Here is a 24,309-nt window from a genome sequence, read left to right on the forward strand (position 1 = left end):
ACCTTCAGAAACTGCCGCCACCCAGCGCGTCCCTCCAGCCCGCCCATCTCCTCCTGAATGCGATCCTCCTTGTGAGCGTATGTATTCTGCGCATGCGCAGTGAATGTCTGACGGCTTCCTTGCTGAGACATCTCCACTGCGCCTGCGCGATGACGCCATAGTGCTCCGAGGAACAGGCGCAGTGGAGATGTCTCAGCAGGGAAGCTGTCAGACATTCACTGCGCATGCGCCGAATACATACGCTCACAAGGAGGATCGCATTCAGGAGGAGATGGGCGGGCTGGAGGGACGCGCTGGGCGGCGGCAGTTTCTGAAGGTAGACGGAGCCTCTAGGTGCTAATGACGCCCCCATAGCACCTAGAGGCTCATTAGCATATTAATAAAAGTTATTTTTTTAGCAAAACGGCTGCCCCAAAAGCAATTATATTAGGATGGTTGGGCAGAGCAGACACTAGCGGATCGCTAGTGTCTGACAGCTAAATATGTGAAACCGAAGTGGTAGAAACCCTTTAAAGTAAAATAAATTTAAAAAGTATACATATTGGGTATCGCCGCGTCTGTAACAACCAGCTCTATAAAAACATCACATGACCTAACCCCTCAGGTAAACACCATTTTTTTTTTTTATAAAAACAGTGCCAAAAAAGCAATTTTTTTTTGTCACCTTACATCAGAACCATTGCAAACACCAAGCGATCAAAAAGGTGTATGCCCCCCAATTTTTTTTTTTCATAAATTAAGGTGAAATATATTGACTCAAATTTATGATTGTCATAAAGTACAATGTGTCACAAGAAAACAATCTCAGAATGACTTGGATAATTAAAAGTGTTCCAAAGTTATTACCACATAAAGTGACACATGTCAGATTTGCAAAAAATGGTCTGGGCAGGAGGGCGAAAACTGGCTCGGGGTAGAAGGGGTCAAACTGCCTCCTAAGGTGTACATAGCCTTTAACCACCTCCCGACCGCTGTACGCATATATGCGTCCGGGAGGTGGTTGCTTTATTCCTCCTGGACGCATATACGCGTCTTCTCGCGAGAAGCGAGATTTCCTGTGAACGCGCGCGCACAGGAACAGAAGGTAAGCGAGTGGATCTCCAGCCTGCCAGCGGCGATCGCTCGCTGGCAGGCTGGAGATCCGAATTTTTTAACCCCTAACAGGTATATTAGACGCTGTTTTCATAACAGCGTCTAATATACCTCCTACCTGGTCCTCTGGTGGTCCCTTTTGTTAGGATCGACCACCAGAGGACTCAGATAGGTCAGTACAGTCCCACCAAACACCACTACACTACACTACAGCCCCCCCGTCACTTATTAACCCCTTATAAACCCCTGATCACCCCATATAAACTCCCTGATCACCCCCCTGTCATTGATCACCGCCCTGTCATTGATCACCGCCCTGTCAGGCTCCGTTCAGACGTCCGCATGATTTTTACGGATCCGATCCATGTATCCATGGATCCGTAAAAATCATGCGGACGTCTGAATGAAGCCTTACAGGGGGGTGATCAATGACAGGCGGGTGATCACCCATATACACTCCCTGATCACCCCCTGTCATTGATCACCGCCCTGTCAGGCTCCATTCAGACGTCCGCATGATTTTTACGGATCCGATCCATGTATCCATGGATCCGTAAAAATCATGCGGACGTCTGAATGGAGCCTTACAGGGGGGTGATCAATGACAGGCGGGTGATCACCCATATACACTCCCTGATCACCCCCTGTCATTGATCACCGCCCTGTCAGGCTCCATTCAGACGTCCGCATGATTTTTACGGATCCGATCCATGTATCCATGGATCCGTAAAAATCATGCGGACGTCTGAATGGAGCCTTACAGGGGGGGTGATCAGTGACAGGGGGGTGATCACCCTGATTACCCTGATCACCCCCTGTCATTGATAACCCCCCTGTAAGGCTCCATTCAGACGTCCGCATGCGTTCTGTGGATCCGATCCATGGATCCATGGATCCGTAAAAAATCATGCGGATGTCTGAATGGAGCCTTACAGGGGGGGTGATCAGTGACAGGCGGGTGATCACCCATATACACTCCCTGATCACCCCCTGTCGTTGATCACCGCCCTGTCAGGCTCCATTCAGACGTCCGCATGCGTTTTGTGGATCCGATCCATGTATCCATGGATCCGTAAAAATCATGCGGACGTCTGAATGGAGCCTTACAGGGGGGGTGATCAGTGACAGGGGGGTGATCACCCTGATTACCCTGATCACCCCCTGTCATTGATAACCCCCCTGTAAGGCTCCATTCAGACGTCCGCATGCGTTCTGTGGATCCGATCCATGGATCCATGGATCCGTAAAAAATCATGCGGATGTCTGAATGGAGCCTTACAGGGGGGGTGATCAGTGACAGGGGGGTGATCACCCTGATTACCCTGATCACCCCCTGTCATTGATAACCCCCCTGTAAGGCTCCATTCAGACGTCCGCATGCGTTCTGTGGATCTGATCCATGTATCCATGGATCCGTAAAAATCATGCGGACGTCTGAATGGAGCCTTACAGGGGGGGTGATCAATGACAGGGGGGTGATCAGGGAGTCTATATGGGTGATCACCCCCCTGTCATTGATCACTCCCCCCCTGGTAAGGCTCCATTCAGCCATTTTTTTTGGCACAAGTTAGTGGACATTTTTTGTTTGTTTTTGTTTTTTCTTACAAAGTCTCATATTCCACTAACTTGTGTCAAAAAATAAAATCTCCCATGAACTCACCATACCCCTCACGGAATCCAAATGCGTAAACATTTTTAGACATTTATATTCCAGACTTCTCACGCTTTAGGGCCCCTAAAAAGCCAGGGCAGTATAAATACCCCACATGTGACCCCATTTCAGAAAGAAGACACCCCAAGGTATTCCGTGAGGGGCATATTGAGTCCATGAAAGATTGAAATTTTTGTCCTAAGTTAGCGGAAAGTGAGACTTTGTGAGAAAAAAATAAATAAAAATCAATATCCGCTAACTTATGCAAAAAAAAAAATAATTCTAGGAACTCGCCAGGCCCCTCATTGAATACCTTGGGGTGTCTTCTTTCCAAAGTGGGGTCACATGTGGGGTATTTATACTGCCCTGGCTTTTTAGGGGCCCGAAAGTGTGAGAAGAAGTCTGGGATCCAAATGTCTAAAAATGCCCTCCTAAAAGGAATTTGGGCCCCTTTGCGCATCTAGGCTGCAAAAAAGTGTCACACATGTGGTATCGCCGTACTCAGAAGAAGTTGGGCAATGTGTTTTGGGGAGTCATTTTACATATACCCATGCTGGGTGAGAGAAATATCTTGGTCAAATGCCAACTTTGTATAAAAAAATGGGAAAAGTTGTCTTTTGCCAAGATATTTCTCTCACCCAGCATGGGTATATGTAAAATGACCCCCCAAAACACATTCCCCAACTTCTCCTGAGTACGGCGATACCAGATGTGTCACACTTTTTTGCAGCCAAGGTGGGCAAAGGGGCACCTTTCGGATTTCGCAGGCCATTTTTTACACATTTTGATTTCAAGGTACTTCTTACACATTTGGGCCCCTAAATTGCCAGGGCAGTATAACTACGCCACAAGTGACCCCATTTTGGAAAGAAGACACCCCAAGGTATTCCGTGGGGGGCACGGCGAGTTCCTAGAATTTTTTATTTTTTGTCACAATTTAGCGGAAAATGATGATTTTTCTTTTTTTTTCTTTTTTCCTTACAAAGTCTCATATTCCACTAACTTGCGACAAAAAATAAAAAATTCTAGGAACTCGCCATGCCCCTCACGGAATACCTTGGGGTGTCTTCTTTCCAAAATGGGGTCACTTGTGGCGTAGTTATACTGCCCTGGCAATTTAGGGGCCCAAATGTGTGAGAAGAACTTTGCAATCAAAATGTGTAAAAAATGCCCTGCAAAATCTGAAAGGTGCACTTTGGAATATGTGCCCCTTTGCCCACCTTGGCAGCAAAAAAGTGTGACACATCTGGTATCGCCGTACTCAGGAGAAGTTGGGGAATGTGTTTTGGGGTGTCATTTTACATATACCCATGCTGGGTGAGAAAAATATCTTGGTCAAATGCCAACTTTGTATAAAAAAATGGGAAAAGTTGTCTTTTGCCAAGATATTTCTCTCACCCTGCATGGGTATATGTAAAATGACACCCCAAAACACATTCCCCAACTTCTCCTGAGTACGGCGATACCAGATGTGTGACACTTTTTTGATGCCAAGGTGGGCAAAGGGGCACATATTCCAAAGTGCACCTTTCGGATTTCACCGGTCATTTTTTACAGATTTTGATTGCAAAGTACTTCTCACACATTTGGGCCCCTAAATTGCCAGGGCAGTATAACTACGCCACAAGTGACCCCATTTTGGAAAGAAGACACCCCAAGGTATTCCGTGAGGGGCATGGCGAGTTCCTAGAATTTTTTATTTTTTGTCGCAAGTTAGTGGAATATGAGACTTTGTAAGAAAAAAATAAAAATAAAAAATCATCATCATTTTCCGCTAACTTGTGACAAAAAATAAAAAGTTCTATGAACTCACTATGCCCATCAGCGAATACCTTAGGGTGTCTACTTTCCGAAATGGGGTCATTTGTGGGGTTTTTCTACTGTTTGGGCATTGTAGAACCTCAGGAAACATGACAGGTGCTCAGAAAATCAGAGCCGTTTCAAAAAGCGGAAATTCACATTTTTGTACCATAGTTTGTAAATGCTATAACTTTTACCCAAACCATTTTTTTTTTTGCCCAAACATTTTTTTTTTATCAAAGACTTGTAGAAATATAAATTTAGCGAAAAATTTATATATGGATGTCGTTTTTTTTGCAAAATTTCACAGCTGAAAGTGAAAAATGTCATTTTTTTGCAAAAAAATCGTTACATTTTGATTAATAACAAAAAAAGTAAAAATGTCAGCAGCAATAAAATACCACCAAATGAAAGCTCCATTAGTGAGAAGAAAAGGAGGTAAAATTCATTTGGGTGGTAAGTTGCATGACCGAGCGATAAACGGTGAAAGTAGTGTAGTGCAGAAGTGTAAAAAGTGCTCTGGTCATGAAGGGGGTTTCAGCTAGCGGGGCTGAAGTGGTTAAAGGGAATCTGTCACCTGCTTTTACCATTTTAAGCTGTCACCATCGCTATGTTCACTAAAGTACCTTATTTCCAGCAGTCTTCTTTTTACTTATTTTCGTTTTGTAGTTTTAATATAAAAGCGGTTTTTATGTTATGCTAATTAGGGTCCAAGGTGCCCAGAGGGGTGTTTTTTTTCACTCTCCGGTGCCCAGTGACGCCCCCCTGCAGTGCCCAAGAACGCCTCCTGATCCTCAAATAACCTCCCACAGCCCGGCAAACTGTTCCGCACCCTCCCCACGTCATAGTCTACCTCAGTGTTTCCCAACCAGTGTGCCTCCAGCTGTTGCAAAACTACAACTCCCAGCATACCTGGACAGCCTTTGGCTGTGCGGGCATGCTGGGAGTTGTAGTTTTGCAACAGCTGGAGGCACACTGGTTGGGAAACACTGGTCTACCTTACAGAAATGCCCGTCCTTCTTCCTGTCTGCAGCCAGAAAACTCGCGCAGGCGCAGTACCGCCTGCGCGATCATCAACATCCTGAGGGCAACAGCGCTCAGGTCACATCACTGGGCTCGGCGCATGCCCAGTGAGACTTTTGAGGCTGTTGCCCTCAGGAGGTTGATGATCGCGCAGGCGGTACTGCGCCTGCGCGAGTTTTCTGGCCGCAGACAGGAAGAAGGACGGGGCATTTCTATAAGGTAGAATATGACGTGGGGAGGGGGCGGAACTGTTTGCCGGGCTGTGGGAGGTTATTTGATGATCAGGAGGCGTTCTTGGGCACTGCAGGGGGGCGTGACTGGGCACCAGAGAGTGAAAAAAACGCCCCTCTGGGCACCTTGGACCCTAATTAGCATAAAATAAAAACCGCTTTTATATCAAAACTACAAAACGAAAATAAGTAAAAAGAAGACTGCTGGAAATAAGGTACTTTAGTCAACATAGCGATGGTGACAGCTTAAAATGGCAAAAGCAGGTGACAGATTCCCTTTAGGCCTATTGCACACGACCGTATGGCTTTTTCAGTGTTTTGCGGTCCGTTTTTCATGGATCCGCTGTTCCGTTTTTTGTTTCCGTTGTGTTTCCGTTTCTGTTCCGTTTTTCCGTTCCGTTTTTCCGTATGGCATATACAGTATACAGTAATTACATAGATAAAATTGGGTTGGCCATAACATTTTCTATAGATGGTTCAGGAAAAAACGGAACGGAAACGGAAGACATACGGATGCATTTCCGTATGTGTTCCGTTTTTTTTGCGGATCCATTGACTTGAATGGAGCCACGGACTGTGATTTGCGGGCAATAATAGGACATGTTCTATGTTAAAACGGAACGGAAAAACGGAAATACGGAAACGGAATGCATACGGAGTACATTCCGTTTTTTTTGCGGAACCATTGAAATGAATGGTTCCGTATACGGACCGTATACGGAACGCAAAAAACGGCCAGTAAACGGTAAAAAAAAACGGCCGTGTGCAATAGGCCTTAAAGGGAACCTATCACCGGGATCTTGTGTATAGAGCTGAGGACATGTGTTGCTAGATGGCCGCTAGGACATGCGCAATACCCAGTCCCCATAGCTCTGTGTGCTTTTATTGTGTAAAAAAAAACTATTTGATACATATGCAAATTAACCTGAGATGAGTCCTGTACTTGAGATGAGTAAGGGACAGGACTCATCTTAGGTTAATTTGCATATGCATCAAATCGTTTTTTTTACACAATAAAAGCACACAGAGCTATGGGGACTGGGTATTGCGGATGTGCTAGCGGCCATCTAGCAACCCATGCCCTCAGCTCTGTACCCAAAATCCCGGTGACAGGTTCCCTTTAAAGGGAACCTGTCACCAGGATTTTGGCCATAGAGCTGGGGACATGGGTTGCTAGATGGCCGCTAGCACATCCGCAATATCCAGTCGCCATAGCTCTGTGTGCTTTTATTGTGTTAAAAAACTGTTTTGAGCGACATGCAAATGACCTGATATGAGTCCTGTAGCCGGAGATGAGTCAAGCGGAAAAGAGCCCAGCACCGCCCTGACGTCACAGAGATGGAGCGCCGAAATCTCGTGATGCGTGAGCTAGCGCATGCGTAGTTTGTTCCCTGTGCTGATGCCAGCACAGGGAATGAACATGATGCCGACACTGCGCATGCGCTAGCTCGCGCATCGCGAGATTTCGGCGCTCCAGCTCTGTGACGTCAGCCAGCAAGGAGGAGATTCGGAGGACGCGGGGCGGTGCTGGGCTCCTTTCCGCTTGACTCATCTCCGGATACAGGACTCATATCAGGTCATTTGCATATCAATCAAAACATTTTTTTACACAATAAAAGCACACAGAGCTATGGGGACTGGGTATTGCAGATGTGCTAGCGGCCATCTAGCAGCCCATGTCCTCAGCTCTATGCAAAAAATCCTGGTGACAGGTTCCCTTTTAGGCTACTTTCACACTTGCGTTCGGTGCGATCCGTCTGGTATCTGCACAGACGGATCCGCACCTATAATGCAAACGCTTAGATCCGTTCAGAACGGATCCGTTTGCATTACCACAGATCCGTTTTGACTTTACATTGAAAGTCAATGGGGGACGGATCCGTTTGAAAATTGAGCCATACTGTGTCAACTTCAAACGGATCCGTCCCCATTGACTTACATTGTAAGTCTGGACGGATCCGTTTGCCTCCGCGCGGCCAGGCGGACACCCGAACGCTGCAAGCAGCGTTCGGGTGTCTGCCTGCTGAGCGGAGCGGAACCCAAACGCTGCCAGACTGATGCATTCTGAGCGGATCCGCGTCCACTCAGAATGCATTAGGGCTGGACGGATCCGTTCGGGCCGCTTGTGAGAGCCTTCAAACGGAGCTCACAAGCGGACACCCGAACGCTAGTGTGAAAGTAGCCTAAGTATAAAATGTGTAGCACAGCATGCTCTGAATGTAAATTACCAAAGAAGAGTCCTGCAGGATCCAGTGTCAGTGCAGTGAAGCGACGTGCACTGGCCTCAGCTTCTGTGCGCTGCAGGCACCAGATACCACGGACTCTTCTTTGGTCACTGACATTCAGTGCATGTAGTGTTATAACTTGTTTGTGCCTAAGGCTACAATGGAGACATTTGACAAAAGCATGTCAAGAACACGAAACCGCGCTGACATGCTGGTAGTTTTGTGTACAAAAAAAGCTAATCATATATCATATAGTACATTGCAATCTCTTTCTAACTCCTCTTTCACACGACAATATGGCTTTTTCAGTGTTTTGCGGTCCATATTAAATGGATCAGTTTTTCAGTTTTTTGTTTCAGTAGTGTTTGCGTTCCCTTTTTTCAGTTTGGTTTTCGTTTTTTGAGGATCGGAAACGGAAGCATGGCATATAAAGTATACAGTAATTGCATAGAAAAATTGGGCTGGGCATAAGATTTTCAATAGATGGTTTCGCAGGAACGGATACGGAAGACATACGGATGCATTCCATATGCATTCGTTTTTTTTTGCGGACCCATTGACTTGAATGAAGCCACGGAATGTGATTTGCGGGCAATAATAGAACATGTCCTATCTTGGAACGGAAAAATGGAAATACGGAAATGGAATGCATACGGAGTACAATCATGGTTCCGTATATGGACCGTATACGGAACGCAAAAAACGTTCGTGTAAATGAGCCCTAACAAAGCTAGAACCAGCCCTGTATCTAACATGGAACCAGAGATCTCCCCATTCATTGCTCCAATAGCTCTGCTAGATTTATTCAAGCTGGCAGCCCATGGGCTGTGTCCTTTCCACTGCAGCTCTCACCCTATTACAACTATAGGGGGTGTCCTATTCTCAATTCTCTCCCCGTAACTGTCACAGTTTCTTACAGTAGATAGAGCTGGAGGCAGTTAAAAGATAGAACTGAGCATGTGCGACCGCCTCAGCGATGTTACTGAGAAAAATAACATGCAGCAGGTGGTGCTACACAAATCTTGAGTAGTTGTTGTTATTTTACAAAAAAATGTATTACATGCAGTTACACAAGTATTCAGATCCAGGTGCTGGTTTTAAAAATGTAGCATATTTTTGTGTGACAACCACTTTAAGTAAATGACTTACCTGAGAACTCTGACATTTCTTCTTCCATTAGAACTTAAGGCAGTATTACTGCCATAGATGTCAGTAAAGATTCTGCCTGTGATTGTGATCATAGAACCTGAAAAATGAAAAAAAAAAAAAAGGGTCGAGATGAACTACAAAACCCAGTCCACGTTAACCTATAATAATTGGTCGCCTGGTTTAGAAAACTTATTTTTGAATGCCCTATTAGGACATTTCAAGTATATAGCATCTGATTTACTAGCTAGAAATGTGGGAGACTGTGTAATGCTTTATTTCCCCAGTGGTGGCGCTGCAGGGAAATGTAACACTTTCAGGAGATGAAAGAAACTGTCTTTGTTGCCCATAGCAACCAAATCTCAGCACAGCAGTCATGTCGTATTCTTGTGTTGTGATTGGTTGCTGTGGGTTTTTCTTTTAGAATTTTTTTTTAGACATTTGTCCCTCTGGGTCTGATTTCCTTACAGATTCTAGCTGGTTTGGAAACCTTGTAATCGGCTTAGGCTACTTTCACACTTCGGGGTTCCGCTTGTGAGTTCCGTTTGAAGGCTCTCACAAGCGGCCCCGAACGGATCCGTACAGCCCCAATGCATTCAATGCAAGTCAATGGGGACGGATCCGTTTGACGTTGACATAATATGGTGCAATTGCAAACGGATCCGTCCCCCATTGACTTTCAATGTAAAGTCAGTCCCAATTAATATACCATCGGATCAGAGTTTTCTCCAATCCGATGGTATATTTTAACTTGAAGCATCCCGATCACCTCGGGAACGCCTCTATGTTAGAATATACCATCGGATTTGAGTTAGATCGTGAAAACTCAGATCCGACAGTATATTCTAACACAGAGGCGATGGAGACGCTTCAAGTTAGAATATACTAAGAACTGTGTACATGACTGCCCCCTGCTGCCTGGCACCACCCGATCTCTTACAGGGGGCTGTGATCCTCACAATTAACCCCTCAGGTGCCGCACCTGAGGAGTTAATTGTGCATATTATAGCCCCCTGTAAGAGATCAGGCCAGACCCCCTCCCTCCCGTTTTAAATTCATTGGTGGCCAGTGCGGCCCCCATCCCTCCCTCCACTGTATTAAATTCATTGGTGGCCAGTGCGGCCTCCCCTCTCCCCCCTCTAATTAAAATCACCCCCATCATTGGTGGCAGCTGTCTGTGACCGGCTGGGCGCTCCTCCTACTGGTAAGTGACAGGTCTGTGCTATAAGCAATGCGCCGCACAGGCCTTTCACTTACCAGTAAGGGGAGCGACCGGCCGGCCACAGACAGCGCAGGTAAGTATAATGCTTCTAAAATTGCTAAGTAACCATGGCAGCCAGAACTGCAGTAGCGTCCTGGCTGCCATGGTAACCGATCGGAGCCCCAGCGATTAAACTGGGACTCTGATCGGAACTCTCCACTGCCACCAATGATGGGGGTGATTTTAATTGGGGGGGGGGGGAAGGGGAGGCCGCACTGGCCACCAATGAATTTAATACAGGGGAGGGAGGGAGGGGGGGCCGCACTGGCCACCAATGAATTTAATACAGGGGAGGGAGGGGAGGCCGCACTGGCCACCAATTAATTGAATAATGGGGAGGGAGGAAGGGGGGGCCGCACTGGCCACCAATGAATTTAATACTGGGGAGGGAGGGAGGGGGGCCGCACTGGCCACCAATGAATTTAATACTGGGGAGGGAGGGGGCCGCACTGGCCACCAATGAATTTAATACTGGGGAGGGAGGGGGGCCGCACTGGCCACCAATGAATTTAATACTGGGGAGGGAGGGGGGCCGCACTGGCCACCAATGAATTTAATACTGGGGAGGGAGGGGGCCGCACTGGCCACCAATGAATTTAATACAGGGGAGGGAGGGGGGCCGCACTGGCCACCAATGAATTTAATACTGGGGAGGGAGGGGGGCCGCACTGGCCACCAATAAATGTAATACAGGGGAGGGAGGGGGGCCGCACTGGCCACCAATGAATTTAATACTGGGGAGGGAGGGGGGGCCGCACTGGCCACCAATAAATGTAATACAGGGGAGGGAGGGGGGCCGCACTGGCCACCAATAAATGTAATACTGGGGAGGGAGGGGGGTCTGGCCGCTGCTGCCTGGCAGCACCTGATCTCTTACAGGGGGCTATGATACACACAATTAACCCCTCAGGTGCGGCACCTGAGGGGTTAATTGTGCTAATCACAGCCCCCTGTAAGAGATCGGGTGCTGCCAGGCAGCAGGGGGCAGTCATGTCCACAGTTCTTAGTATATTCTAACTTGAAGCGTCCCCATCACCATGGGAACGCCTCTGTGTTAGAATATACTGTCGGATCGGTTCTGAACAGATGCAAGAATTTGCATTATAGGTGTGGATCCGTCTGTGCAGATACCATAAGGATCCCCAACGAACGCAAGTGTGAAAGTAGCCTTACTGGTGACAAAAACTTCAAACAAACAAAAAAGATTGACTAAAGGGGACAATCCCTTTAAGTCAGAAGGTGAACTCCAAATAATATTATAAATGATATACAGTGAATTCTCAAGATACAATGGCCTCAGGATACAATATTTTCAAAATACAATGGTCTTTTCTGGTACATCGTAAGTTGAAACCAGACTCAACGTACAATATCTCAGACCCAGATCCAACCAATCAAGGCCACTTCTCTACTGAAATAGCTGGGTTAGTTGCAGGTTCGCAGCTATTCCTGACTGTTAGGCCTCATGCACACGGCCGTTGTGTGTCCGTTCCGTGCATTGGGGACGTCAGTGTGGCTGCCAGGATATCGAGACCCAATCAATTTAAATGGGTCTGTGATTCATCCGCATCGCAAAATAATAGAACAAGTTCTATTTTTTTGCGGTGCGGAGGCACGGACAGAAACATCACGACAGCACTTTGTAGTGCTTCCATGGGGTTCCGATCAGTGCTTCCGTTCCGCAACTCCGTGATTGCGGCCTGCATCCGTGATGCGGAATGCACATGGATCGGTGCCCGTTCCATGCCCGTTGCAGATTCGCCGTATGAGGTCCGCACAACGGCAGTGTGCATGAGGCCTTATACAATGATCCTCCTGGAACCAATTAATATTGTAACTTGAGGGACCACTGTAGTCATTGAGCAGATTTGAACCATACCAAGTACAGTCTAAGGGCTCATGCACCACAAACGTGTCGTTCCGTGCATTGGGGTCCATGATCCATCCGTTCCGCAAAAGAGTAGTGCATGCACTACTTTTCTGCGGTGCGGAGGCACGGCCAGAAACACCACGGAATCACTCCGTAGTGCTTCCATGGGGTTCCGCTGTGTGCTTCCGCACCGCATCTCCCGGATTGCGGGAATGGGTCCGTGATGCAGAGTGCACATGGGCCGGTGCCCGTGTATTGCGGACCCACTGTATGCGGGCCTTAATAAGACTACGGCCGGCACAGCCCTAAAGAGGCTTTTTTTCTTGAACAAGACAAAAATAACTAGTATGTTGTTTGCTCAGCGTAAATTCAGAATTTTACAGGAGCAAAATTAACCATTTGTGACACTTGGGCCTTGTTTACATAAAATAGTTTTTTTTAACATATGTTGATTTAAAAAAAACAAAAAAACAGGAGTGCCTCCTAAATTATGTAAAATGCAAATATTTGACCATTTGAAAAGCCAGCTTAAATAATTTTTGAAGTAATAAATACCTGGAGTTCCAGACACTGGGGCGATACTGCTAATCCGTGGGGTGTAGGACATTCGTGGCTGAAATGATATATACATATAAAAATTGCCACAAAGCTAAATGATACTTCTGTACAATGCTCACACAATACTCCCACTCAATAGCCACTCAATAAAGCCTCTGTATAATAACTTGATATATAAAAAAAATACTACCATACGGTGCCTAAATAACACTACCATATATCACCGCCACAATGCTGCCATTCACTTCCCAAATAAATCATTCACGTAGTCCAAATAATGCAGCCATTTAATACTTAAGTGCTATGTACGTCTTCGGGGCCATTTTTTTGTGACTGCATTTTACTCGGTTAACTTTCTAGCTGTGCGAATTGTACTTTCCCTTTGCACTGGTCATCTAATAACCATTATCTCTAAATTAAGATAAGAAGTAAGATAAGAGTTGAGATATAATAAGTGTATATAAGATCAGAGATAAGCTAAGCTGTCAGCTGAGCTGCCTTATGGGACAGAGTGAAAGTTCAGAGAGAAAACAAAGGCTGCACAGAGACAGGGGTTCAACATTTTTAATAAAGACCAATTGAAAATATGATAAAAACAATTGAAATGTTTAGCTCAAAATGAGTACAATGCAATAAAAAATAAAAAAATGCCCCCAACATTTATACCCTTTACATAGTGAAATGGTTAGTGGTCAAATCTTTGGTGGTCTACTACAGCATTGAAGGAATTAGTGGTAAAGTCTCTTGTGGTCCAGAAGGTTTCCATGCTCCACTCCTAGGTTTCTTTAGGAAGTACAAATTCTCGGGCACCTCCCAGGAAATGAAGATCTTGGGAACGGGCCAGTCAGCCATCCCTAAAACCAAGCCTCAGTCAGACAGACACCTCTGCTCCCCTCCACTGAGTCGGCAAGAAAAGCTGAAAGCTTTCAGCTCTGAAGCTGGCTAAGTTGTGAATGCAGCTCTGAATTATAATACGTAATCAGTACAACATACGTCATACAATGAATGTATACTATCAAATTGGATATACCAAATACATAAAAAAGGCGAAAAAAAAATGGGGTTGTGGTGACTGTAATGCTATTAATACATCCGCCGTTCATTTATTGTTGTCTAAGAAAACAATAGTAGCAGTCTTCAGATGCACAATAGCGAGGATGAGGATTAGATGCTTGAAAATAAGAACAGAGCGTCTGGGAGTGAGCTCTGCCCGGTCTGCAGGATAGAGACTAACACGTCACTAAGCTCTGCTGCACAGGTAACACCGCCCATCATGTGTTCAGACGAGGCTTGGTGTCTCCAACCTGTCTGGAGCAGAAAAAACTTTAGCACTATATACAGTACAGACCAAAAGTTTGGACACGCCTTCTCATTCAAAGAGTTTTCTTTATTTTCATGACTATGAAAATTGTAGATTCACACTGAAGGCATCAAAACTATGAATAAACACATGTGAAATTATATACATAACAAAAAAGTGTGAAACAACTGAAAATATGTCATATTCTAGTTCTTCAAAGTAGCCACCTTTTGCTTTGATTACTGCTTTGCACACTCTTGGCATTCTCTTGATGAGCTTCAAGAGGTAGTCACCTGAAATGGTCTTCCAATAGTCTTGAAGGAGTTCCCAGAGATGCTTAGCACTTGTTGGCCCCTTTGCCTTCACTCTGCGGTCCAGCTCACCCCAAACCATCTCGATTGGGTACAGGTCAAATAGCCCTTACACAGCCTGGAGGTGTGTTTGGGGTCATTGTCCTGTTGAAAAATAAATGATGGTCCAACTAAACGCAAACCGGATGGAATAGCATGCCGCTGCAAGATGCTGTGGTAGCCATGCTGGTTCAGTATGCCTTCAATTTCGAATAAATCCCCAACAGTGTCACCAGCAAAGCACCCCCACACCATCACACCTCCTCCTCCATGCTTCACGGTGGGAACCAGGCATGTAGAGTCCATCCGTTCACCTTTTCTGCGTCGCACAAAGACACGGTGGTTGGAACCAAAGATCTCAAATTTTGACTCATCAGACCAAAGCACAGATTTCCACTGGTCTAATGTCCATTCTTTGTGTTCTTTAGCCCAAACAAGTCTCTTCTGCTTGTTGCCTGTCCTTAGCAGTGGTTTCCTAGCAGATATTCTACCATGAAGGCCTGATTCACACAGTCTCCTCTTAACAGTTGTTCTAGAGATGTGTCTGCTGCTAGAACTCTGTGTGGCATTGACCTGGTCTCTAATCTGAGCTGCTGTTAACCTGCGATTTCTGAGGCTGGTGACTCGGATGAACTTATCCTCCGCAGCAGAGGTGACTCTTGGTCTTCCTTTCCTGGGGCGGTCCGCATGTGAGCCAGTTTCTTTGTAGCGCTTGATGGTTTTTGTGACTGCACTTGGGGACACTTTCAAAGTTTTCCCAATTTTTCGGACTGACTGACCTTCATTTCTTAAAGTAATGATGGCCACTCGTTTTTCTTTACTTAGCTGCTTTTTTCTTGCCATAATACAAATTCTAACAGTCTATTCAGTAGGACTATCAGCTGTGTATCCACCTTACTTCTCCACAACGCAACTGATGGTCCCAACCCCATTTATAAGGCAAGAAATCCCACTTATTAAACCTGACAGGGCACACCTGTGAAGTGAAAACCATTTCAGGTGACTACCTCTTGAAGCTCATCAAGAGAATGCCAAGAGTGTGCAAAGCAGTAATCAAAGCAAAAGGTGGCTACTTTGAAGAACCTAGAATATGACATATTTTCAGTTGTTTCACACTTTTTTGTTATGTATATAATTCCATGTGTTAATTCATAGTTTTGATGCCTTCAGTGTGAATCTACAATTTTCATAGTCATGAAAATAAAGAAAACTCTTTGAATGAGAAGGTGTGTCCAAACTTTTGGTCTGTACTGTATATAATACAGATAGTTAGTGGGAGATAGTCAGTGTAGGTCAGATAGTGATATAGTGTAGCTGGTAGGTTCCAGTGCAGGGTGTTAGGTAGTGTGATAGGAATTACTGTTTCTCTGCTGTCCATACATACATGCTACAGACTGTGCTGTGATGTCACAACAATACTTAGTGCACCAATCAATAATATCTACTAAGACCTGATAAAATGTGAAGTTGCATGTATTGCGCCAAAAAAAATGCGCATCATTAGTGCCGATGTGCGCAATCGCAAATACTCAGTATATTGGAGCACTATCTATAAAGTTATTGTTCTGCCATGCATGCGAAATGTATAAAAAAACTGTGCTGTAATGTAAAATAACTTACAGTGATGAGGAGTTCTTCCTCACAGTCATGAAAGTTGCTACCAACCATTTTCTACTGCGCGTGAATTATGTGCATATTACATTGCCGATTTTCGTTATCAAGAAAATAATGACTGGAGATTATGAATTTGCAAATTTATGGCGAATATTCAGCCAAAAATTCGCAAAATATTGCGAGAACGAATATTGCCTGTGTTGTTCATCACTAATACCAATACAATAGGTCCTAACAGTGAAACCCACCAACAATCAGCCAATCTTCAGGGAAAATGTGTCCTAAGTGTTGCTCAAACTGGACCCCTTTAAGGAGTTGCTGAATAGAGAATAGAGGGCTAGCGCTGTGTCATTAACAGTATATGTGTAAACGGACTCCATATTGGAGAAATATTTGGAACAAATTACGTCTACATACATGGAACATACACGACCAGTAATAGTAGTATCCATAACAGTTGTTGATCGCAGGAACGCCGTCTACGGTCACTTTCACCAGGTAATCCCCTTCCGGCATGGGTCTGCAACACAGGAAAATGGCGGTATCATTTTATATTTCAGTTATTTAAACACCACAAATATTAAAGGAAACCTACCAGAAAAGCATCTATAAAGCTATATAAGTCGTCAGTGTAGACCGGCTGTCTAGACCTGCTCCAGATTTATCACAGGGGCTCAGGCGGGTGAGAAAGGTGATGCAGGGACAGACACTTTTATCTAACTCTGTACCAACTAATGGTTGAGACTGAATTTTACCCCAGAATTGTGGGGCAATTTGGGCGCAAAATGTTGCATCTTGATCCATGCCTTTTCCAAAGAGCCATGGCCTTCCTGCCAAGCCCTGCCCCCTTTTTGAACAAGACGGAAAATTTAGGTCCCTTTTTAGACAGATTCTAGGCATGGTCACTTTAGTAAATCTGGGCTGTTATGTAGACTTGAAGGAAAGGTGAACTATTGTTTAAAGCATGTTTTTTGTTTAAAGAATGGTTTATGTCATTTTCCATGTCAGTATCTATATTTGAACAAAAAAACATAAAATCCTGCAGTTCTCGCACTGGCCACCAGGCCTTATAGTAGGCGTCACTTTTAGATCTGTACAGATATCTTTACCGCAGTTATCTCCTTATCTGTCATTCTGATCCTGCCTGTAATGATATCACCTCTGTGTATAGATAAGTCAGGATGCTCCATTCACAATAGGTGATTGTCAGAGTTTATCTATTCTTCCCTTGTATAATGTCCTCCACACAGGTGACAGAGCATGCCTAGAAAACTCTACCATAGAAGTCAATGAGGTCCCCTCCTGACCACTGTGTCTATGGACCATGGGGTTGTTGTAAAGCAATGCTTTCTAAATGTTGTTAAGAAGAGCTCAGGCAAGATGGCCGCCCCATAATCACGTTCAGAAAATAGAAAAAAAATCTATAATCAGAAAATAAATTCAGATTAGAAAAAAGGAAATGTGCTGCTATCTGGGTTTAACTTGCAGATAAAATTATTATTTATTATTAATAAAGCGCCATTCATTCCATGGCGCTGTACATATGCTAAGGGGTGCACATACATAATACAGACAATTGCACTAAGCATGAACAAGACGAGTTACGGACTGGTACAGAAGGAGAGAGGTCCCTGCCGGCTACGATCTATAAGATATTCTAGCACCACCCCCGCGGAGCTCATTATCCACTGCCCCATCGAATGTACTTTATTATTATTTAGTATCAGAATTGCTGATGGTTGACAATACTGCTAAAATAGCACAAAAAATTTCCAGATGTCACCTCCATCCCAGGGGCCGGTCAGAGGCTACGTACCTGGTGTAGCAGGTAATCAGTGTGGCGTGACTGGCATCTTTCTCTACATCACACGGGATTGAAAGGGTTGACGAAACGAGCTGGACGCTGTTCCCCAGATTGTCATTTCCATCGCCATAGTTGAACTGATTGGCTTCTGCAAAGCCTAAAGAGCACAGGAGGAATCATCAGAAAACTAGAGAGGCCATTGTACAAACAGCAATTTACTGTAAAACACTAACTCCTTAAAGGGCATCTGTCAGCAGTTTTGTCCCTATGACACTGGCTGACCTGTTACATGTGCACTTGGCAGCTGAAGGCACCTGTGTTGCTGAGAAAAATGATGTTTTAATATATGCCAATGAGCATTTATGAGCAAACTATAGGAAAAACCGCCAGCCTATGTGCGCTCCTGAGGTCCTAGCCACCAGAGATTTCTGTGCTTTTTTCTATAGTATGAAAGCACGGCCACTGCTGATGGATTGCAGGGTGCTCGTAACCATGGAAACAGGCAGTGTATAATGTGATGAAAACATGGATTCAGCCAGCAAAGGAGGCAATATGGATAATGACAATACATTAGTAAGTGGCTTGAATTAACTTTATCTACATGATAAATATTCTGACTCCGATTGTTGTGATAGCGATCTATCCCTTGTAAGACCTCTATGCCTGGCCTGTATAAGCAGATATAATCACTGCAATCCTCATCAGATAGCTGAACTCACCAATACCGTGTTCATCCACAAGTTGCTTTATTCTGTACATCAAACAACAGGATACAGAAGAATGAATGGATCTCAGTATTATGCGGTCAAAAGATGATACTTTCTTTAGCGTACCATAAGGAATGTATGTGACCCTGTTACATGTGGCCCTGTTAGCTGCATCCATGACACAGGAAGTTCTGTACTCCAGAATAAGAGTGCAGCATTGCAAAATAAATGAATCATAGATCTCAGGAAAGGTAACATGGAAAAACAAGTGCATTGCCAAAAAGGCATATAACCAACCACAGAAATATCCATAGGAAATGGTTTAAGGAATAAACTATGTAAATTCTAGTGTTGATCGAGCATGCTCGGCCTAACACCAGTTCGGCTCGAGCATCTTAATGCTCGGCAAATGGCGGTTCTCGGTTCTCGGTCGTTGAGTACTGCATGTGCTCGAGCGCAATGCTAGAGTCTCCTTCCCGCACGTTTCTTGCCTGCTATGCAGCCAATAAACGTGCAGGTAAATACTGCCCTCACTGTAAGGCCTCATGCACACGGCCGTGTTCCGCAGCCGAGAGCGGACCGTGGAAACCCGGCCGGGATTCCTCCTGACAGCATGAACGCACGGCGTCATTGGTTGCTATGATGCCGTGCGCTTCATGCAGCCGCTCCTGTACAGTAATACACTAGTATAGTGTATTACTGTACAGGTGCGGCTGCATGAAGAACACAGCGTCATAGCAACCAATGACGCCATGCGCTCATGCTGTCAGGAGGAATCCCGGCCGGGTTTCCACGGTCCGCTCTCGGCCGCGGAACACGGCCGTGTGCATGAGGCCTAATGCCGTAGCCATGTTGGTTACTGGCATTACAGTGATTGGCTGGCCAGAATGTGTAGACGGTGTCCGCTTCGGAGAGTTAGATTATTCGTGCCACATCTCCTGTGTAAAGTGTGCGCATGTACGTGTGACATACTTTCAAGCATATATAACATTTAATATCAAGAATGCTAGCAGTAAGGGATGGGGAAGTGTCCGTGATGCTGATGGTTCATGCAGAGGCCGTGGCCCTGGGCGCGTTGAAACTGTGCCTGCTGCCAGAGGACAAGAAAAACAATCATCCACGATACCTAGCTTCATGTCCCATTTTACAGGGCGGCGCAGGACAACGCTCTTGAAGTCAGACCAGTGCGACCAGGTGGTCGGTTGAATTGCAGCAGATAATGCTTCCAGTTGGTTAAGCACCACTCTGTTTTCCACCAAATCCAGTCTCGGTAGCCAAGAGTCTGGTCAACAACACAATCCTCACCCTGATCCCCCACCATGGAGAGTCTAGGCAAACAAGTGATCCCACACTCGGATATTGCAAGGGGCTCTTTTCATCGCCATTACTTGATTTAACCCCCTCGCCAAGCATGCTTGAAGAGGGACATGAGATGTTGTGCCCTGATTCTCAACCTCTTGAGCATCCACAGTCATAAGAAGATGACGGTGGGGAACAGCATTTAGTGTTTAATGAGGTGGATGATGATGAGACACAGTTGCCAATAAGTCAACCGCAATTACTGTCTCAAGAGGTTTCTGAAGAGGATGAGACACAGTTGTCAATCACTGAGGTTGTGGTTAGGTCAACAAATCAGGAGGACGATCAGAGTGAGGAAGTGGAAGAGGAGTTGGTGGACGATGAGGTCACTGACCCAACCTGGGAAGGTGGAAAGCCGAGCGAGGACAGCAGTACAGAGGGGGAGGGATCTGCAGCACCACAACAGGCTGGAAGAGGCAGTGGGGTGGCAAAAGGGAGAAGGCGGGCCACACCATACAGGCCTGCAACTTTTCCATGGAGCACCCCCTTGCGGGAATCTCCCTTGCCAAGGGGTAGGTGTTCCACAGTATGGGGCTTTTTTGAGGAAAGTGCGGACGGCAAAACAAAAGTAGTTTGCAACCTGTGCCACACCAAAATGAGCTGGGGCGTGAACACTAGCAATCTCACCACTACCAGCATGATCCGCCACATGGCATCCAAGCACCGTAATAAGAGGAACGAATGCCTGGGTCCACAATCTGTGTCTGCAGGTCACACCACTGCCTCCTTTTCCCCTATGTTACGTGCTGGCCAATTCCCTGTCGAAGACACAGGCCTGGATGCCTCCCGCCCTGCATCTGGACCTTCGCAAGCACTATCAGCGACCACATCCACTTCCCTGTCCCAGTGCAGCGTCCAAATATCCTTACCCCAGGCATTTGAACGCAAGTGCAAATACACAGCCACCCACCCACAGGCCATAGCACTAAATACGCACCTTTCCCAATTTTTGGCCCTGGGAATGTTGCCATTTAGGTTTGTGGACGCTGAGCCCTTCCACAGCCTGATGTCGGCGGCCATACCGTTTTACTCCGTCCCCAGCCACTACTATTTTTCAAGGTGTGCCGTGCCCGCCTTACACCAACATGTGTCCCGAAACATCACACGTGCCCTGACCAATGCAGTTACTGGGAAGGTCCACTTAACCATGGACACATGTACAAGTGAATTCGGCCAGGGCTATATTTCCCTGATGGCACACTGGGTGAACGTTGTGGAGGCCGGGAGCGAGTTGTACCCTGGGATGGCGGAGTCTGTAGTTCCTTGGGCAACAGAGGAGGGGAGACAAGGGGAACACACAGTTCCAACAGAGGCAGAGCAACACTCTTCAAAGCCTGGGACAGTTTTATGACACCTCGCCAGCACCCCCACTCTGATGCACGGACTAGTGTCACATAGAGGGAAATTTTTTGGAAGATGGTGAAGGAGTACGTAGCAGACCGTGACAGCGTCCTCAAGGATCCCTCAGTGCCTTATAACTACTGAGTGTCCAAGCTGGACACGTGGCACGAACTGGCGCTCTACACCTTGGAGGTGCTGGCCTGCCCTGCCGCCAGCGTTTTGACTGAGCGGGTATTTAGTGCTGCTTGGGGCATTATAACAGATAAGCGTATCCGCCTGTCAACTGAAAATGCTGACAGGTGGACTCTTATAAAAATTAACAAGACCTGGATTGCCCCTGAATTCTCGACTCCACCAGAGGAAAGCTGAGCTGATGAACATAAAGGCACTTTAAATGTGTTGTTTATAATGTACTCCTTCCACCACAAAAAAGGGTATATGGTTGAATCTTCCTTTTCTCCTCCTCCTCCTCCTCTTCCATATCATATCTTATATCATGCTTATTCGTCGCATATAACGCCCTTGCATATATGCCCTCGCATATAATCTTTTAAAGGGTCAGCTCGTCTGCATGCCCTCGCATATGATTTGTTACAAGGTCAGCTCGTCTGCAGGCCTCGCATATAATTTTTTAGAGGGTCAGCTCATCTGCAGGCCCTCACCTACAATATTTTATAGGGTCAGCTCACATGCAGGCCCTCACCTACAATATTTTATAGGGTCAGCTCACCTACAGGCCCTCGAATATAATCTTTTAGAGGGTTATCTCACCAGCAGGCTGTCACCTACAATCTTTTAGACGGTCAGCTCACCAGCAGGGCCTGGCCCATAATGTTTTAGATGGTCAGCTCAGCAGCAGACCCTCATCCCTAATGTTTTAGATGTTCAGCTCGGTGCACCTGAGCATTCTGATATGTTCGGCCTGAGCACCAGAGCACTTTGGTGCTCAATCAACACTAGTAAATTCCCATCTACATTAATGTAAATATAACCGTGTAACAGCATAATGCTATTTGCTGAAGTGAGACAATCCCTTTAACAGCAATAGATAAGTGCATGACATGTGGATGTTCAATCCTGCCTAAATAGGTAGTAGGAATGAACGAATTGACTTTGGATGAAACATCCAAAGTCAATTTGCATAAAACTTTGGTCGAATACTGTACGGATGTCGATTCGCTCATTCCTAATAGGTAGACTTGTATAGAGGAATATAGAATTTTTGCCACTGGTAAATGTGCAGATTTTACTTTAGATAAAGAAAAAATGAAGATACTTCCAGGGAGTATACTGTACATTATGGAAGAGTTTTTTTGGTATTAATAAAACCCTACTTGGTGTCCACCCAGTTGGACCAACACCCACCCTAAGAATGGGCCCATGGAGAACTTTATATCTGCACAATGTGGTGGGTGTGATTGGTGTATTAGACCCACCTTGTCCTCTGATTGTGATTCTCGTCGCTCCGTTCACACTGCCATCAGTTGGTGTAATCTGAGTTACAACGGGTTCTCCATCTGTAATGAAAGTCAGTGATATAAGCGCCTTTCTGGTGGACAGGCTCAGCTTATTCTATCTTTCTATTCTATCAAAATGTTTTTCTATCTTTCTGTCTGATCTGGAGGGAATTCAACATTTTCTTTTTTTGTACTTTTTATTCTACAGATGAAATGTTCCAGAAAGGTCGGTGCATTTCTCTGTTATCGCAGTCAGGGCGCTGCAATGAAATACTTGGACATCTAATGCGTAAATTGCCCTACGTAAGGCAGCGTATTACAGCTACACTCCATAGTTATGAGGGGCACGCTCATTCCACCTCTCCCCACCCCTTCCCTCTCCTCAGTGACTGACAGGCACCGGTGTATACATGTACCGCACACACATCAGCACTATTCTTCCCATCAGGACAGCCAGTGATTGCCTTGTTGCTATTTTTTTTAAAAGCTGTTATTCTAACCTTTAAGTTATTATATTTTTTTTAAAAAAAAGGTTCTAAAGTTAATAAAATGATTAATAAAACCTCATCCCAAACGCCCTCTATTACAATGGGATGCTCGAATTTTCGCCGCTTAAGCCATGACATCATATTTCTGCATGTGACCGCTGCAACCTATCACTGGCTTCAGTATGCTGCACAAGACTACTGAGACCAGTGTTTGGCTTCAGTGGTCATGGGCAGTATAGAGGCACGTCACCACTGCAGTCACGGAAACAAAGGCTGGTGGGGAGGAAGAGAGCAGTGAGGGGGGTTGGAAAAATGACTATACATTTTTTCTTTTTATTTTAATAGCTTTCCAAAAAAATACTTGGATGACCCCTTTAAGCTTCCCAGACACATCCAATAAATGTCAGCCAAGTAATCGATCAGCAACAGCCAAATCCAAAGCTCTTTAACAGACATGTATATTACTGTGCAGGTTTATTTCAGTAGAGACAGGTGATAGGCGGCTGCCAGGCACATCTGACGCTGCTTATCTGCTGCAGTTATATTGAAATCCAATGTGTCTGGTTCCTCTTATATATTGGATTTTTTGAAGCATATAAGATTTTCACTGTATCCTGTCGAATGAGGGATCCCCTAAAAAAAATTCATGTTTTCTACTTACATGTGATATGAATGAAGACACAGAGAAGGAGAATTACTGGCGCAAACATGGTGCCAGCAGTTGGCGCCCTTCACCAGCCGGGGCTGCGGAAACACAAAGCAAAGTTGAAACAATGCAGGGTTAATTATAATTGATTATCCAAAGGCTTAAAGGAGTTATACAATTTCTGACACAGCCCCCCATGTGCCAGGCCCCTCACAGGTAATATACTTACTCCGCTCCCGGTCCCCGCACCGCCGCTGCTGCTTCTCCCTGTACACGGATGAAAAATCCGGTGTTGGGAGGAAGCAGCCAATGGCAGACGGGGACGAGCCTCCCTAGTATCGCAGGTGACACTGCCATTGGCTGTTCTTCCCCTCTGACATCGGATGT

At 45.5% G+C, this 24,309-nt stretch overlaps 1 protein-coding gene across 1 annotated transcript in view; it reads right to left on the minus strand.

The window, feature by feature from the left end:
* The window catches only part of LOC122939295 (fibrocystin-L-like), a gene marked incomplete at its 3' end in the record, with an annotated part of 171,561 nt that overhangs the window by 138,116 nt on the left and 9,136 nt on the right, over window positions 1-24,309 (minus strand). Inside the window, exons 2-6 of the mRNA XM_044295366.1 lie at window positions 22,768-22,848; window positions 17,937-18,081; window positions 16,538-16,640; window positions 12,854-12,911; window positions 9,171-9,267 (exon numbers count right to left, since the gene is read on the minus strand). Coding sequence (XP_044151301.1) covers window positions 9,171-9,267; window positions 12,854-12,911; window positions 16,538-16,640; window positions 17,937-18,081; window positions 22,768-22,848 — 484 coding nt within the window. The remainder of the gene's footprint in view (window positions 1-9,170; window positions 9,268-12,853; window positions 12,912-16,537; window positions 16,641-17,936; window positions 18,082-22,767; window positions 22,849-24,309) is intronic.

The sequence above is a fragment of the Bufo gargarizans genome, chromosome 5 (assembly GCF_014858855.1).
Source record: "Bufo gargarizans isolate SCDJY-AF-19 chromosome 5, ASM1485885v1, whole genome shotgun sequence".
NCBI classification, from domain to species: Eukaryota; Metazoa; Chordata; class Amphibia; order Anura; family Bufonidae; genus Bufo; species Bufo gargarizans.